Source organism: Nerophis ophidion, linkage group LG01 (genome assembly GCF_033978795.1).
Source record: "Nerophis ophidion isolate RoL-2023_Sa linkage group LG01, RoL_Noph_v1.0, whole genome shotgun sequence".
Classification (NCBI taxonomy): Eukaryota; Metazoa; Chordata; class Actinopteri; order Syngnathiformes; family Syngnathidae; genus Nerophis; species Nerophis ophidion.
The window spans coordinates 7546263-7564731 of record NC_084611.1 but is presented as its reverse complement, the minus strand read 5'-3'; the positions used below and the strand labels follow the sequence as shown (position 1 = coordinate 7564731).

Below are 18469 nucleotides of genomic sequence, written 5' to 3'. Positions count from 1 at the left end.
GCAGCTATTCGGCCATGCTATGGCTATGAATAGCGTCAGTAGCTATTCGCTCAGTAGCTTCAGTTTCTTCTTCAATATTTTTATACTCCAACCATCTGTTTCAATACATGCGTAATCTGTTGAATCGCTTAAGTCGCTGAAATCCGAGTTTGAATCCGAGCTAATGTCACTATATCTTGCTGTGGTATTCCCATTGTTTGTTTACATTGGCAGCACTGTGTGACGTCACAAGGAAATGGATAGTGGCATCGCAAATAGCGAAAATCAAGCACTTTAAAGTTTTTTTAGGGATATTCGGAGACCGGTAAAATTTTGAAAAAAACTTCAAAAAATACAACATGCCACTGGGAACCAATTTTTATTGTTTTTAACCCTTTTGAAATTGTGATAATGTTCCCCTTTAAGTGTTGAAAGTAAAAGGAAAACCTAATAAAAATGTATCGCTTTATGAGTGGGGCACCTTTTAATCCCAAATGTATTTAGTGGTATTTTATTTTTAGCTTTTCACTGTGATTACTCAGAAATATTAAATAATTAAAATCAATGGTGTCCTGCAATATTGATCTTTTCGGGCTCTAATTACTTGTTTTTAAAAAAAAAACAAAGTGTTTTTTGACAGAAAACCTATAAAACCTTTTTTAAATTTTTTTATTACTTTATTTCAACTTGAAGTTCATAAAGAAATGTACTGTAAGCGTTAAATAATAATAATAAAAATAACAATAATTTTACTTATTTTTAACATTTTAATGACTGAGACCCTTTATGGTCCACGGGACCCCTAAAGGTAAAATTAATGGGAAAAAAAATCCATATATTTTGTTATGGTTTGAAAATTAAAAATATAAAAATGGCCCCCACATGCTTTAATTTTTCTGAGTGCGGCCCTCGGTGCAAAAAGTTTGGACACGCCCGATTTAAGAGAAGAGATGTTTCTCCTTGAACTGGCTACACACTTTCTTCTATGTACTGTATGTGTGTGTGTAGTGTTTCATGGACATTTCTTCTATGTACTGTATGTGTGTGTGTAGTGTTTCATGCACATTCATTTAGTGCCTGGTCAGAATGATTACACAAAAAAAAATACAACAAACAAGGGATGTAATGAAATGTTGTTACCAGATATTTCAGGAAAATTATTTTATAAATTGAAGAATAACAAATGTGTGTGTAGAGACCGAACACCAGTTGCCATTATTAGTTTCGGATTCCTTTTTTGGTTATAATATTGTAAATTCACTTGCAAAGAACATTGTTTAAGTGGTCTAGAATTGGTGCGCACTTTGTTGGATTGAATGTATTTGAGTAGGGGTACTGTGCCTTTAAGAGGCGGTGACAGCTATCCTGCCACAGTTGATCATTTTATTTTTTATTTTTTTATTGGGTTGTTGAATAAAGACAATAGAGGTCAATGAGTTTCTTAAAGGGGAACATTATCACAATTTCAAAAGGGTTAAAAACAATAAAAATCAGTTTCCAGTGGCCTGTTGTATTTTTTGAAGTTTTTTTCAAAATTTTACCGGTCCCCGAATATCCCTAAAAACAGCTATAAAGTGCTTGATTTTCGCTATTTGCGATGCGACTATCCATTTCCCTGTGACGTCACACAGTGCTGCCAATGTAAACAAACAATGGGAATACCACAGCAAGATATAGTGACATTAGCTCGGATTCAAACTCGGATTTCAGCGACTTAGATTACGCATGTTTTGAAATGGATGGTTGGAGTATGAAAATATTGAAGAAGAAACTGAAGCTATTGAGCGAATAGCTATTGACGCTATTCATAGCCATAGCATGGCCGAATAGCTGCGTTAGCATCGCCGGTAAAATGTGCGGACCAAACGATCGGGACTTTCGCATCTCGTGACACTGGAGCAACTTAAATCCGTCGATTGGTAAGTGTTTTTTTCGCATTAAATGTTGGTGGAAGGAAACGTAATATAGTTGCAAATGCATCTACAGGTTATCCATACATCTCTGTGCCATGTCTGCTTTAGCACCGCCGGTAAATAGCATGTTAGCATCGATTAGCGTAGCATGTCAGCATCGATTAGCTGGCAGTCAACATCAACACAACTCACCTTTGTGATTTCGTTGACTATCGTTGCAAATGCATCTGCAGGTTATCCATACATCTCTGTGCCATGTCTGTCTTAGCATCGCCGGTCAAATGTGGAGACACTCTGGTACATTCAATGGGGGTCTGGCGGCAGACACTTTGGCATCTTGGGGCCAGTGGTGCAACTTGAATCCCTCCCTGTTAGTGTTGTTACACCCTCCGACAACACACCGACGAGGCATGATGTCTCCAAGGTTCCAAAAAATAGTCGAAAAAACGTAAAATAACAGAGCTGAGACCCGGTGTTTGTAATGTGTTGAAAATGAAAATGGCGGCTGTATTACCTCGGCGACGTCACATTCTGACGTCATCGCAAAAAGAGCGATGAACAGAAAGGCGTTTAATTCGCCAAAATTCACCCATTTAGAGTTCGGAAATCGGTTAAAAAAAGTGTGGTCTTTTTTCTGCACCATCAAGGTATATATTGACGCTTACATAGGTCTGCTGATAATGTTCCCCTTTAACGCACATTGTGTCTTTACTTTTGGACTAAAAGCTAGTTTATGTCTTCTTTTTAAAATAGTGGAAGACGTGTGAACAGCATCAGAGGAGAAGAAGACTGACTTGCATCATACAGCGGCGGGCCGTGCGTTTCCCACCGAAGCCTTCAGTGATGTCCGACTTCAGTGATTACCTCTCAAAATACCCTCATTTATGTCACCACATGACTGTTGCTGGAGAAATACAATAGAGGAACACATGTATGCACTACTTTGCATTGAATCACATCAACAGTGTACAAAACAAGTTATTTTCGGGCGGATTAAAAATCAACAAACCCGCATATTTTACGTCTCGCCTCGATTACTGTAACGTATTATTTTGGGGTCTCCCCATGTCTAGCATTAAAAGATTACAGTTGGTACAAAATGCGGCTGCTAGACTTTTGACAAGAACAAGAAAGTTTGATCACATTACGCCTGTACTGTATATACCTTTATATACATATATACATACATATATACCTATACTGTATATACCTTTATATACATATATACATATACATACATATATACCTATACTGTATATACCTTTATATACATATATACATACATATATACCTATACTGTATATACCTTTATATACATATATACATACATATATACCTATACTGTATGTACCTTTATATACATATATACATACATATATACCTATACTGTATATACCTTTATATACATATATACATACATATATACCTATACTGTATATACCTTTATATACATATATACATACATATATACCTATACTGGCTCACCTGCACTGGCTTCCTGTGCACTTAAGATGTGACTTTAAGGTTTTACTACTTACGTATAAAATACTACACGGTCTAGCTCCATCCATCCATCCATATATATATATATATATATATATATATATATATATATTTATATGAGACCTCCGAATTCGGAGGTCTCAAGGTCATCTCCCGGATTCGGAGGTCTCAAGGTTGGCAAGTATGGTGTCGATGAGCACGACCTGGACATAATCTGGAATGGACCTGGTTTTAAGAACCCTTTAAACAAGCTAATTTCATTGACAACCTGGTCTGGTGAAGATAAGGTCCCTTTTAAAAATGATAATAAAATAAAATAAGATAAATAAACATTTTCTTGAATAAAAAAGAAAGTAAAACAATATAAAAACAGTTACATAGAAACTAGTAATGAATGAAAATGAATCAAATGAACTGTAAAAGTTTAGTTCTATTAGTAACACAATCATGTGTGCTTCAGGGACTCTATGTCTCCCTTGCAGACTATTGTTCTATATTGTAGAAACCGGAATATTAATAACTGAAAAAAACAACCCTTTTGTGTGAATGAGTGAAGGGAGGGAGTTTTTTGGGTTGGTGCACTAATTGTAAGTGTATCTTGTGTCTTTTATGTGGATTTAATTAAAAAACTATTCAAACTGTTCAAACAAAAATGAAGCCTTCTAATTTGGCCGACGCATCAAACCCATTGCCGTTCGACTTTTCCAGATTCTTTCTTTCAATCAATCATTATATTTATGCAGAACTTTTTTCATGTTCAATGGCAACACACCAAAAAAAGGAGAAACGAAGAGAGACTCACACAAAGCCCTATTGATCATAACAAAACTCCACCTTTGAGGTGTCCACACTAAAGAATATCTCAAATTAACACATCTAAAATATATAAAAAAAATATTCCCAAATGTATGTAAAAATAAAATATGAAATAATACATTACTGAATGAATAAAAACCTAACAATGAGAGTGTGGAGGGGGCGTGGCCTGCGGGCCTGCAGCGAAGCGGGATGTGCCAGGACCGACCTCGAAATCAGCGACAGGTGCGTAGATGGCCCACCCGGGTCTTGTTATCTAATCACCTGTCGCTCTGTTATAAGCAGCAGCCGGGAGGAGAGACGAGCTGGCGTGAGCCCGAGAGAGAAAGAGACTAAAAGACAATTGCTGAAAAGCAATCTGAGACATTATTTCAAAAATAAAACAATATTGTTAACCTGAAACGGGCTCTCAAGTTGGTGCTCGGTGGTCTGAAGAACACCCAAGAGGGCAACCTCCGCAGAGAGACTAAAAGTAGTATTCATAGTAATAATTAAAATGTAAAAATAGCAGAATACGAATGAAGAACCAAAGAACAGTTTTCAACCTGATTAGGTAAAAAGTTTTGTCTTTAAACTTTTTTTTTTTGTTATTCAACAGGCTCTGTAGCAATGAGGCTCTCTGGCCAGCTGTCCCAGAGGTGGGGGGCCCTAGTGGCTAAATGCCGCCCCACTGTGGGTCTTTGTTCTGTTCTTTGGTAAAGATACAAGTTCGGTGCAAGCGGACCTTAGGATCCGCGAGGGTTGACGCGGTAAAAGCAGGTCAGATAGCTAAGAAGGCTAAAAGCCGTTAAGACATTTTAAAAATAAAAAAATGGAACTTTAAAATCGACCCTGAAGTAGACGGGGAGCCAATGCAGCGACTTTAAAACTGGTGTAGGGGACGGCGTGGCGAAGTTGGTAGAGTGGCTGTGCCAGTAATCTGAGGGTTACTGGTTCAATTCCCACCTTCTACCATCCTAGTCATGTCCGTTGTGTCCTTGGGCAAGACACTTCACCCTTGCTCCTAGATGGGTCCTGGTGAGCGCCTTGCATGGCAGCTCCCTCCGTCAGTGTGTGAATGGGCGAATGTGGAAATACTGTTTTTTTGATTGATTGATTGTTACTTTTATTAGTAGATTGCACAGTACAGTACATATTCCGTACAATTGACCACTAAATGGTAACACCCCAATAAGTTTTTCAGCTTGTTTAAGTCGGGGTCCACGTTAATCAATTCATGGTACAAATATATACTATCAACATAATACAGTCATCACACAAGTTAATCATCATTGTATATACATTGAATTATTTACATTATTTACAATCCGGGGGGTGGGATGAGGAGCTTTGGTTGGTATCAGTACTTCAGTCATCAACAATTGCATCAACAGAGAAATGTGGACATTGAAACAGTGTAGGTCTTATTTAGTAGGATATGTACAGCCAGCAGAGAAGCACTTTGGGCTCCTTAAAGGGGAACATTATCACCAGACCTATGTAAGCATCAATATATACCTTGATGGTGCATAAAAAAGACCATATATTTTTTTAACCGAGTTCCGAACTCTAAATGGGTGAATTTTGGCAAATTAATCGCATTTCTGTTTATCGGTCTTTTAGCGATGAAGAACGTGCCGTCACCGAGGTAACACACCCGCCATTTTCATTTTCACATTACAAACACCGGGTGTCAGCTGTTATTTTCCGTTTTTTCGACTATTTTTTGGAACCTTGGAGACATCATGCCTGGTGGGTGTGTTGTCGGAGGGTGTAACAACACTAACAGGGAGGGATTCAAGTTGCACCACTGGCCCCAAGATGCCAAAGTGTCTGCCGCCAGACCCCCATTGAATGTGCCAGAGTGTCTTCACATTTGACCAGCGATGCTAAGACAGACATGACACAGAGATGTATGGATAACCTGCAGATGCATTTGCAACTATTAAGTCAACGAAATCACAAAGGTGAGTTTTGTTGATGTTGTTGACTTATGTGCTAATCAGACATATTTGGTCACGGCATGACTGCCAGCTAATCAATGCTAACATGCTACGCTAAACGATGCTAACATGCTATTTACGCTAGCTGTATGTACATTTGAAACTAGATACCCACATTTAATGCGAAACAAACACTTACCAATCGACGGATTTAAGTTGCTCCAGTGTCAAAAGATGCGAAAGTCCTGATCGTTTGGTCCGCACATTTTACCGGCGATGCTAACGCAGCTATTCGGCCATGCTATGGCTATGAATAGCGTCAATAGCTATTCGCTCAATAGCTTCAGTTTCTTCTTCAACACTTTCATACTCCAACCATCTGTTTCAATACATGCGTAATCTGTTGAATCGCTTAAGTCGCTGAAATCCGAGTTTGAATCCGAGCTAATGTCACTATATCTTGCTGTGGTATTCCCATTGTTTGTTTACATTGGCAGCACTGTGTGACGTCACAGGGAAATGGCCAGTGTCTTCGCAGAGAGCGAAAATAAGGCACTTTAAAGCTTTATTTAGGGATATTCCGAGACCGGTACAATTTTGAAAAAAACTTCAAAAAATACAACAAGCCACTGGGAACTGATTTTTATTGTTTTTAACCCTTTTGAAATTGTCATAATGTTCCCCTTTAAAAAGGGTTAAAAAAGTACTACTCATTTACCATTTAACATGTAATGTGCTCCCGCCTTCTGGTCCTCGTCAGCACGCGTGAAGCCGAGTTTTGTAATAATTGTAGACTTCTAAAAGCTACTGGGAAAGATAAGAAAGACCCAAGACCATTAAGGCAGTGGTTCTCAAATGAGGGTACGCGTACCCCTGGGGGTACTTGAAGGTATGCCAAGGGGTACGTGAGATTTTTTTTAAATATTCTAAAAATAGCAAAAATTCAAAAATCCTTTATAAATATATTTATTGAATAATAATTCAACATCTTATGAATGTAAGTTCATAAACTGTGAAAAGAAATGCAACAATGCAATATTCAGTGTTGACAGCTAGATTTTTTGTGGACATGTTCCATAAATATTGATGTCAAAGATTACTTTTTTTGTGAAGAAATGTTTAGAAGTAAGTTGATGAATCCAGATGGATCTCTATTACAATCCCCAAAGAGGGCTCTTTAAGTTGATGATTACTTCTACGTGTAGAAATCTTTATTCATAATTGAATCACAAGTTTTTAGTTATTTGTATATCTTTTTTTCCAAATAGTTCAAGAAAGACCACTACAAAGTAGCAATATTTTGCACTGTTATACAATTTAATAAATCAGAAACTGATGACATAGTGCTGTATTTTACTTCTTTATCTCTCTTTTTCAAGCAAAAATGCTTTGCTGTGATTAGGGGGTACTTGAATTAAAAAAAAGTGTTCACAGGGGGTACATCACTGGAAAAAAGTTGAGAACCACTACATTGAGGCATTTAAATATCAGTAAAATAATCTTAAAATAGATTGTAGAACACACAGATGTGGGCCCACCTTCTGGTCCTTGTCAGCTACATGAGCGGCTGAGTTTTGGGGTAATTTGTACTTTTTTGGGGTGGACCAGAGAGCAAGACATTACAATAGTCTAAACAACCGGAAGTAGAAGCGTGCATGAGCACCTTTGTGTTGTGTCGGCCATGTTCTTAAAATGAAAAAAATGATTTTTTTGTAATATTTTTAGTGTGTGAGATATAAGCCATGCGGTAGATTTGCTCTTCCACTTTCTTCATGTGACTTTTGCATTCTTTCATCTCCTCTGATGTGAACTCCACTGCCTTCTTCAAGCTAACAATCATGGCGCCTCTTTCTTTACGTTCTTCCACAGTCGGCTAATTACTAATGAACGCTAAATAGTTTTCAAATGACAAAACTTCGACTAACTCACCTTCATCTTTGGTCTTTATCTCCGTTGGTGATTTGCTGGAAGTTTCTGATTGTCTTTCACTTTCTCTTTGACATGACGTCACCATCTTAGCATAGCAGTAGTCGTCCATCTTCTATCACGTCTTCACTTTAGAAACCACAAACTCCACCACTCCAAACTCAACTTGCGTTGTCTTAGGCTCTAGAAAAGGCGAATCTATATCGCTGTTGTATCGTTAAATTCAACATTCTTTAGGAAGTCACAACCACTCAGTCCGCCATCTTGGTCACCTTTGAGATGCTTGGTTCATGTGCGCATGCGCCAAACGTTTCCTACTCCACGGCAGTTTTTTTTTCTCCAAATGTATGCATGGTTTTATACATATATATATATTTATATACATACATATACATATATTATATATATGTATATGTATGTATATGTGTGTGATATATAAATATATATACATATGTATATATATTTATACATGTATGTATGTATATGTGTGCGATAAATAAATATATATATACATATATATATATATATATGTATATATATATATATATATATATATATATTACATATACGTATGTATGTATATGATATACAAATATATACATATACATATATTTATATATATACACACATATATACATAAATATATATACGTATATATATATATATATATATATATATATATATATATATACACATATATATATATATATATGTCTTGATTGGATTATCCAGAGAATAGTGCTTGATACCGTGGTAGATCGCAATATGTAGGTGTGGGAAAAATCCCAAGACTGCTTCATCTCTACAGAACTGTTTCATGAGGGGTTCCCTCAATCATCCTGATGATTGAGGGAACCCCTCAATCATCATGTATATGTATATATATATATATATATATACATATACATACAGTGGGGCAAAGAAGTATTTAGTCAGCCAGCGATTGTGCAAGTTCTCCCACTTCAAATGATGACAGAGGTCTGTCATTTTCATCATAGGTACACTTCAACTGTGAGAGACAGAACGTGGTGAAAAAAATCCAGGAATTCACATTGTAGGAATTTTAAATAATTTATTCGTAAATTATGGTGGAAAATAAGTATTTGGTCAAGCATTCAAAGCTCTCACTGATGGAAGGAGGTTTTGGCTCCAAATCTCACGATACATGGCCCCATTCATTCTTTCCTTAACACGGATCAATCGTCCTGTCCCCTTAGCAGAAAAACAGCCCCAAAGCATGATGTTTCCACCCCCATGCTTCACAGTAGGTATGGTGTTCTTGGGATACAACTCAGTATTCTTCTTCCTCCAAACACGACGAGTTGAGTTTATACCATAAAGTTCTATTTTGGTTTCATCTGACCACATGACATTCTCCCAATCCTCTGCTGTATCATCCATGTATCCATTTGGACCCCAAAGGGAATAAGCGTTAGAAAATGGATGAATATACATATATGTATACATATATCGCATTTAAGTTTAATTTAAATGTTGACTCTAAATCCTATATCTAAATGTTGAATCTCAACCTCAATCTTAAATTTAAATCTCTATGTTTAGTCTAAATCTAAATGGTAAATTTTAAATCTAGATGTGAGCGCTAAATGGCAAATACGTTATAGCGCTTTCATTTCACCATTTCACCCACAGTGATTTCATGATTGCTTTAAGATAAATATATATCTAATTGTAGTTTAATAATCGTGTGATCAAACAGGCGATGCAAACTGCTGGTGCCAGCAACTCATACAAATAAATTGCACAAATTACAAATAAATACATCCATCCATCCATTTTCTACCGCTTATTCCCTTTTTTGGGGTTGCGGGGGGCGCTGGCGCCTATCTCAGCTACAATCGGGCGGAAGGCGGGGTACACCCTGGACAAGTCGCCACCTCATCGCAGGGCCAACACAGAGTTAGACAACATTCACATTTTTGCTTAAAGGGGAACATCATCACAATTTCAAAATGGTTAAAAACAATAAAAATCAGTTTCCAGTGGCTTGTTGTATTTTTTGAAGTTTTTTCAAAATTTTACCGGTCTCGGAATATCCCTAAATAAAGCTTTAAAGTGCCTTATTTTCGACTCTCTGCGAAGACACTGGCCATTTCCCTGTGACGTCACACACTGGGGACCATTTAGTGTTGCCAATCAACCTATCCCCAGGTGCATGTCTTTGGAAGTGGGAGGAAGCCGGAGTACCCGGAGGGAACCCACGCATTCACGGGGAGAACATGCAAACTCCACACAGAAAGATCCCGAGCCTGGATTTGAACCCAGGACTGCAGGAACTTCGTATTGTGAGGCAGACGCACTAACCCCTCTGCCACCGTGAAGCCCCAAATAAATACAATTATTTCAATTTCGGGGGTCCTAAAAAATATCAAGTCATCAGTAATTTATATCACATAAAACTGTTATGTTCAAAGGGAAGGAGGCGACAACCAGGACAGAACTGCGGTTCTTTCAAGGTTTATTTTAAACCTTTGATAAATATATGACATGTGTATGCTACTCTAAGTGAATGAGTGTGACTATGTGTAATATTAATAATGTAAATGTTACCCAGGGTTGTTGTCTGTGAGTGTTGGTTGTAATCTTTCGTCGAATCACGTGGGGCAAGACGAAGAGGCAGTCGTGGACAGGCAATGGGTCGTGGGGAGGAGCGAGGCAGTGTAGTCTGGGTCCGAGCAGGGAGGTCGTGGATCGAGGAGGGCAGTCAGGAATCCGGTTGGATGTCGAAGGACAAGGCTTGATCACGGAAGGCAGGGGAGTCACTGTGAACACACAAAGAGACATGAACCAGGGATACACAGAGAGAGAGCAAAGCAAAGGTGAGGAAATCACGGGGAAGGGGATGCCAGACGTGAAGGTTAGCGACGTTCTGGCAAAGGTTCCTTGGGTCTGCTGGTCTTTATGCCGCTCCCTTTCATCAAGTTCAGGTGTGTCGATTGTTGATTGACCACAGGCTTGTTGCTGCGCAGGCGTGCTGCCCTCAGCACGAGTGGGGACAAGTCTGAGTGCGCTGTCAAAGGAGGCGCATCTTGGCGCGCTGTCAGCAGAGGCGGCCGCAGCTCCAGCCGCCGAGGAAACGCGGGTTCGACTCCGTGTCATGGCAAAAACTGTGATATAAATGTATTTTGTTTGTGATTAAACTTGTCAAAATATCACCTGCTGCTGCTCACTTTCCTGCTTTCCAGAAGGAGTCTTGAGAGGCTTACTGGCTGGTCTGCTTGTCAGAACCTCGCCAACTGAAACTCTTTTACACACGTGACTTTCTAGGTTCTACAATGTTTTTAATGTAAGTGTGATGTCCTTAGGAACTCAAAGTAAAGCCGCTGCTCCCCCACATCGAGAGGAGCCAGATGAGGTGGTTCGGGCATCTGGTCAGGATGCCACCCGAACGCCTCCCTAGGGATGTGTTTAGGGCACGTCCAGCTGGTAGGAGGCCACGGGGAAGACCCAGGACACGTTGGGAAGACTATGTCTCCCGGCTGGCCTGGGAACGCCTCGGGATCCCCCGGGAAGAGCTAGATGAAGTGGCTGGGGAGAGGGAAGTCTGGGCTTCCCTGCTTAGGCTGTTGCCCCCGCGACCCGACCTCGGATAAGCGGAAGAAGATGGATGGATGGATGGATGGATGGTGATGTCCTTATTCCTAATGTCTGGACTTTAAACACAGAAAAATCACACAGGGCTGCTGTAGTACTCGGACTCAGCATCAAGCGGAGGGGCCAAAAGGTTCTAGCCGGTCCATGTCACCGCTGTCTCTTATCAGCAAAAAAGCCAGAGTTTGATTTTTTTTTTTTAGTCAGACGAAATATATATATATTTTTTAATGCTCTGCTGAATCATTGAACAAAGGTGGCTGCCAATATGGAGAAATATATACCCCAAATCAAACATTTTGCCAAACTGGACTTACAGACATACAGTAACAGATGTGATTGTACACAGTAAGATTTATGGCTCATATTGCATGTACTTCAGATACAAAGAAAAAGGTAAGACCCTAAATATTTGAACATTTTACGAAAGCAAACTACCCAATATTGTGACGAGTTGTTCTCTCGTGGATGCAGCGGAAGATGGAGGGTAGGGATGAGAATATATTTATATAATAAAACAAACTAAGAACAAAAACACTTGCACAAAGGCACTAACCAAAAACCAACAGAACTAGCTTGGGAGGCGGGCATATATAGGGAGATAAATAATCAAGGGCAGGTGCGCGTGATCAAGGCAGGGACAGGTGACACTAAATGGGTAACTATGACAACGGAAACGAAACCAGGAAGTGCCACAAAGAACTGAGGAAGACAAATACTAGACAGAATGTGATAAACAGAACCAAAACCAGAATATGCCATGATCCAAGACGTGGATCATTACAAATATATTTTAGCAGAACTACTATAAAGTAAGGATAAATTTGAATATCAACTCATGGACGTGTCTGCATACGGTGCAAAGTGAACCCAAAAACCGAAATGATTCCATAACACAAAAAAAACCAACACATATTTAAACACTTAAATAAAAAAAAGTCCTTGGGGCCAAAGCTGAGTGGTTATTCCCCCGTGTGTGTTCTTATGTGTTTTGCAGCGTCTGCATTATGATGTAACATTTTACCACAAACAAAACAATTAAATGGTTTTCCACTAGTGAAATTCATTGTATGTCGATTTAAATCTTGCCTCGAAAAAAAGCTTTTGCCACAAACGGAACATCGAAATGTCTTCTCTCCAGTGTGGGTCCTCAAATGTCGAGTCAAATTACTCTTGAGAGAGAAGCCTTTGCCGCAAACTGAACAATCGAACGGCTTTTCTCCAGTGTGCGTCATTATGTGTCGAGTCAAAACTGCTCTTGAGACAAACATTTTACCACAAACTGAACAATTAAATATTTTTCCTCCCGTGTGTGTTCTCATGTGCTCAATCACACGGCTCTTTTTGGTAAGAATTTGACCACAAACTGAGCAATCAAATTTTTTGTCACAGGTGTGCGCACTTCTGTGTTCAGTCAAACTGATATTTTGAGAAAATGTTTTACCACAAACTGAACAGTTAAAGGCTTTTTTTGCTGTGTGTGTTCTCATATGTTGTGTCAAACTACTTTTTAGAGAAAAGCTTTTGCCACAACCTGAGCAATTAAATGGTTTTTCCCCCGTGTGTGTTCTTACGTGTTCAGTCAAATTGTTGTTTTTTGAAAAGCTTTTACCGCAAACTGAACAATTAAAAGGTTTCTCTCCGACGTGTGTCCCCATATGTTGCATCAAATTGCTCTTAAGGAAAAAGCTTTTGCAACAAACGGAACAACAAAATGTTTTTTGTCCGCTGTGTGTCATTATGTGTTGAGTCAAACCTGATCTGGAAGAAAAACATTTACTGCAAACTGAACATTTAAACGTTTTTTCTCCTGTGTGTGTTCTCATGTGTTGAGTCAAGCTGGTCTTTCGAGAAAAGCTTTTACGACAAACTGAACAATTAAATGTTTTTTCTCCTGTGTGTGTTCTCTTGTGTTCGGTCAAATTGCTCTTTTGGCAAAAGCTTTTGCCACAAACTGAACAATCAAATGGTTTTTCCCCTGTGTGTGTTCTCATGTGTTGAGTCAAATTGCTCTTTTTCGTGAAACTTTTATGACAAACTGAGCAGCTCAAAAGTGTTTTAGTGCTCTTCTTTTTAGAGCATTCAAAGTCAGCGTGAGTCCTCATATCACCTTCACGGTCTGTATCGCTGCTCAAAGGTTCTTCAACCTCGTCTTCAGCCTCACTATCTGATAGTGGAGCTAAAAGGTTGTCTGGTTGTGGTTTCTCTTCATCGTCGTCAGTCTTCACAGAGACAACAGACAGTGGCAACTGGGCGAGTACCGCTCTTTCTGACCTTACAAGACACTCTCCCTCCTGAGTGATCCAGAGTTCCTCCTCTTCCTTTTTAAAATTAGGGGGCTGCAAAGCCTCCTGCGTCAAAGTGGAGGTTCGCCCCTTCGGCTGAAGGAGAAGTTCACAGTCTGTTTTGCTGCTCAAAGGATTTTCAACCTCGTCTTCAGCCTCACTATCTGATAGTGGAGCTAAGAGGTTGTCTACTTGTGGTTTCTCTTCGTCATCTTCAGTCTTCACAGAGACAATAGTCAGTGGAAACTTGGTGTAATCAGCTTCCTCTCGTCCTAAAAGACACTCTTCCGCCTGAGTGATCCATAGTTCCTCCTTTTCCTTTTTAACGTGGGGGAGCTGCTTAGCCTCCCGCGTCAGGGTGGGGTTCCGTCTCTGCAGCTGTTCTTCGGGATGAAAAATCAGCTGCCGGACGTCTGCAGGACACAAACAACACAAACACACTTTGTTTCAGACATGATCCAAGAGATGTTTCTCCTTGAACTCGCGACACGCTTTCTTCTATTGTACTGTGTGTGTGTGTGTGTGTGTGTGTGTGTGTGTGTGTGTGTGTGTGTGTGTGTGTGTGTAGTGTTTCATGGCCATTCATTTAGTGCCTTGCCAGAATGACAACAACGCAATCACCGAACATACAAAAACATCAACATTTACACACAAAAAAGAAGAGAAAAAAACACACGCACAGAACTATTGATAATTACAGAACATGACTTTGCACTGAGAAAAAAAGGCCCTTTCAGGTGTTCAGAGTGGGGAAGAACTACATTTAACGCCACCTGAAAATAGGTCAGATACTGTATATAAGAAGGCTCAAGGGCCATTAAAACATTTACAAACTAATAATGGAACTTTAAAAATCGACCTTGAAATAGTGGGGGAGTCATCAATCAATGTTTACTTATATAGCCCTAAATCATGAGTGTCTCAAAGGGCTGCACAAGCCACAACAAGATCCTCTGACACCACATCAGGGCAAGGAAAAACTCAACCCAATGGGACAATGAGAAACCTCGGAGGGGACCGTGGATGTGGGGAGTCTTCCTTCCCCCATGGGCGACCGGTGCAATGGATGTCGAGTGGATCTAACATAATAGTGAGAGTCCAGTCCATAGTGGATCTAACATAATAGTGAGAGTCCAGTCCATAGTGGATCTAACATAATAGTGAGAGTCCAGTCCATAGTGGATCTAACATAATAGTGAGAGTCCAGTCCATAGTGGATCTAACATAATAGTGAGAGTCCAGTCCATAGTGGATCTAACATAATAGTGAGAGTCCAGTCCATAGTGGATCTAACATAATAGTGAGAGTCCAGTCCATAGTGGATCTAACATAATAGTGAGAGTCCAGTCCATAGTGGATCTAACATAATAGTGAGAGTCCAGTCCATAGTGGATCTAACATAATAGTGAGAGTCCAGTCCATAGTGGATCTAACATAATAGTGAGAGTCCAGTCCATAGTGGATCTAACATAATAGTGAGAGTCCAGTCCGTAGTGGATCAAACATAATAGTGAGAGTTCAGTCCGTAGTGGATCTAACATAATAGTGAGAGTCCAGTCCATAGTGGATCTAACATAATAGTGAGAGTCCAGTCCATAGTGGATCTAACATAATAGTGTGAGTCCAGTCCATAGTGGATCTAACATAATATTGTGAGAGTCCAGACCATCGTGAATCTAACATAATATTGTGAGAGTCCAGTCCATAGTGGATCCAACATAATAGTGAGAGTCCAGTCCATAGTGGATCTAACATAATAGTGAGAGTCCAGTCCATAGTGGATCTAACATAATAGTGAGAGTCCAGTCCATAGTGGATCTAACATAATAGTGAGAGTCCAGTCCATAGTGGATCTAACATAATAGTGAGAGTCCAGTCCATAGTGGATCTAACATAATAGTGAGAGTCCAGTCCATAGTGGATCTAACATAATAGTGAGAGTCCAGTCCATAGTGGATCTAACATAATAGTGAGAGTCCAGTCCATAGTGGATCTAACATAATAGTGAGAGTCCAGTCCATAGTGGATCTAACATAATAGTGAGAGTCCAGTCCATAGTGGATCAAACATAATAGTGAGAGTTCAGTCCGTAGTGGATCTAACATAATAGTGAGAGTCCAGTCCATAGTGGATCTAACATAATAGTGAGAGTCCAGTCCATAGTGGATCTAACATAATAGTGTGAGAGTCCAGACCATCGTGAATCTAACATAATATTGTGAGAGTCCAGTCCATAGTGGATCCAACATAATAGTGAGAGTCCAGTCCATAGTGGATCTAACATAATAGTGTGAGTCCAGTCCATAGTGGATCTAACATAATAGTGAGAGTCCAGTCCATAGTGAATCTAACATAATATTGTGAGAGTCCAGTCCATAGTGGATCCAACATAATAGTGAGAGTCCAGTCCATAGTGGATCTAACATAATAGTGAGAGTCCAGTCCATAGTGGATCTAACATAATAGTGAGAGTCCAGTCCATAGTGGATCCAACATAATAGTGAGAGTCCAGTCCATAGTGGGGCCGCCAGGAGACCATCCCGAGTGGAGACAGGTCAGCAGCACAGAGATGTGCCCAACCTATGCACAGACAAGCCGTCTACTCCGGGTCCCGACTTTGGACAGCCAGCACTTCATCCATGGCCACCGAACCTGTCCCCCACCCCCTCCACGAAGGATTGGCTCCAATGTTAGCTGACTCTTACTAACATTATTTACCTCAGAAGGCTGCATCTAGAAAAGAGGCATTCAATTTTGATCTAAATTTTATTTTTTATATGCTATTGATATTTTTCAATTATTATTATTTGAAACTCGATTGTGCATGTCACTATAAAGTTATATAAGCCTTGCTTGTTCAATATTCATTGCAAAACTTGTTTGGGTCCCTCTTAAAAGGTTAATTTGTTCAACCTTGGCCCGCGGCTTTGTTCAGTTTTAAATGTTGGCCCACTCTGTATTTGAGTTTGACACCCCTGCTGTAGACCATCGAGGCTCTTTTAGGGACTTACAATAGCCTTCAAATGACGACATTTCAACTCACTCACCGTCATCTTTCTTATTGTTCCCCGTTGCTGATTTGCTGGAAGTTTCTGATTCTCTTTCATGTTCTCTTTGACATGACGTCACCATCTTAGCATAGCAGTAGTCGTCCATCTTCTATCACGTCTTCAATCTTCACGTCAGGTAAAACTCCGTCGCTCCGGACTCAACTTCCGTTTCCGTAAGCTTAAGAAATGGCAAATGTTTTGCCATCCATACTGACGTCACCTCCTTAATTTGAACATTCTTTCGGGAAGTCCCGCCGCCATCTTGGTCGCTAACACGCCTACAAAACCTTCCCCCGCATTTACTTCCGGGGTCATGATTAATACAGACGTTTTATTAACGCTATATTATAAAAATATACTGCTATATTATAAATACAAAGACTTTTTGTTCACGTTATATTATTAAAAAAAATAATAATAATTTACAAACAAGCTATGGGATGACGCATTTACTTCCGGGGTCACGTTTCCTCTTATGTCATCCCATAGCTTGTGTTTGTAAATAGTTTTTAATTTTTTTTTTTTATAATATAGCGTTAACAAAACGTCTGTATTTTTATAATATAGCGTTATATTTCATAATATAGCGTCAACAAAACGTCTGTATTAATCATGACCCCGGAAGTAAATGGGGGGGAAGGTTTTTTTTTTGTTTTTTTTAAAGGTTTATTTATACATTTCAACAATTACAAACAGTAAGTCAAACAACAACATAAAACATTATAAAACATTATGAAAACAGTACAAAACAGCGCCAGGGGGTTGTAAGTTCAGAATGATAAAAAATAGAATACAAAAAAAAATATATATATATATATATATATCAATCAATCAATCAATCAATGTTTACTTATATATATATAATAAACAAAATGCAAAGCCGTAGGCTTATTCAGATTCATCAAACAACTTGAATTTGGAACACAGCATCATCGTTTTCACAGCTTTTTTGTTGTTAGAGGTGGAGAGCGTTTTAATGTAAAGTTCCAGATCTTTTTTAAAGGCACAAAAGATAGGACGGGTATTAAGAAACTTACATTTATGAATATAAAACTTAGCCGATAAAATAATGAGGTTGCAAAGGTAGAATTCCTTTTCAAATTTGTGTTCATACAGTGTAAAACCAAAAATCGAGTGTTTTAGGGGGGGGGAAGGTTTTTGTAGGGAGAAGAAATTTGGCGTGACATCGCCACTAAAGTCAAGCTGCACCGTCCGTTTGCGCATGCGCCAAATAGTGGGACACTTCCGTTTCCTTCTTTACTGTTTTTCAAAATATATGCATTTTGATACTTTTTATTTTCAAACAACTGGTTGCCTAACTATGAAACACCTCTTTATTTATATATTAATACATCTATTTATCCACTTATTTATGTATGTATCTATTTATCCATTTATATATGTAGTGTGAAGTGAAGTGAATTATATTTATATAGCGCTTCTTCTCTAGTGACTCAAAACGC

At 39.1% G+C, this 18469-nt stretch overlaps 2 protein-coding genes across 4 annotated transcripts in view; both read right to left on the bottom strand.

Annotated features, from left to right (window-relative positions):
* Positions 1 to 8366, bottom strand: part of LOC133551727 (zinc finger protein OZF-like) — a 114056-nt gene extending 105690 nt beyond the window's left edge. For all 3 annotated transcript variants that reach the window (XM_061899123.1, XM_061899194.1, XM_061899041.1), the window contains exon 1: positions 8063 to 8366. In XM_061899123.1, coding sequence (XP_061755107.1) covers positions 8063 to 8171 — 109 coding nt within the window. In that variant the 5' untranslated portion in view covers positions 8172 to 8366. The remainder of the gene's footprint in view (positions 1 to 8062) is intronic.
* A 3794-nt stretch (positions 8367 to 12160) lies between these two features.
* Positions 12161 to 17277, bottom strand: LOC133562979 (gastrula zinc finger protein XlCGF57.1-like). Its single transcript, XM_061917224.1, has 2 exons — positions 17004 to 17277; positions 12161 to 14369 (listed from the first exon to the last, which is right to left on the bottom strand). The coding sequence occupies exons 1-2, from the start codon at positions 17110 to 17112 to the stop codon at positions 12634 to 12636; spliced, it is 1845 nt and encodes a 614-aa protein (XP_061773208.1). The 5' UTR covers positions 17113 to 17277; the 3' UTR covers positions 12161 to 12633.
* Positions 17278 to 18469: the final 1192 nt, after the last annotated feature.

Bases quoted from the DNA above. Each gene is read 5' to 3' on its own strand.
- LOC133562979 (XM_061917224.1), bottom strand. From the start codon at position 17,112: ATGGACGACTACTGCTATGCTAAGATGGTGACGTCATGTCAAAGAGAA. The intron at 14,370-17,003 runs GTGAGTGAGTTG...TGTGTCCTGCAG, and splicing joins GAACAATAAGAAAGATGACG to ACGTCCGGCAGCTGATTTTT.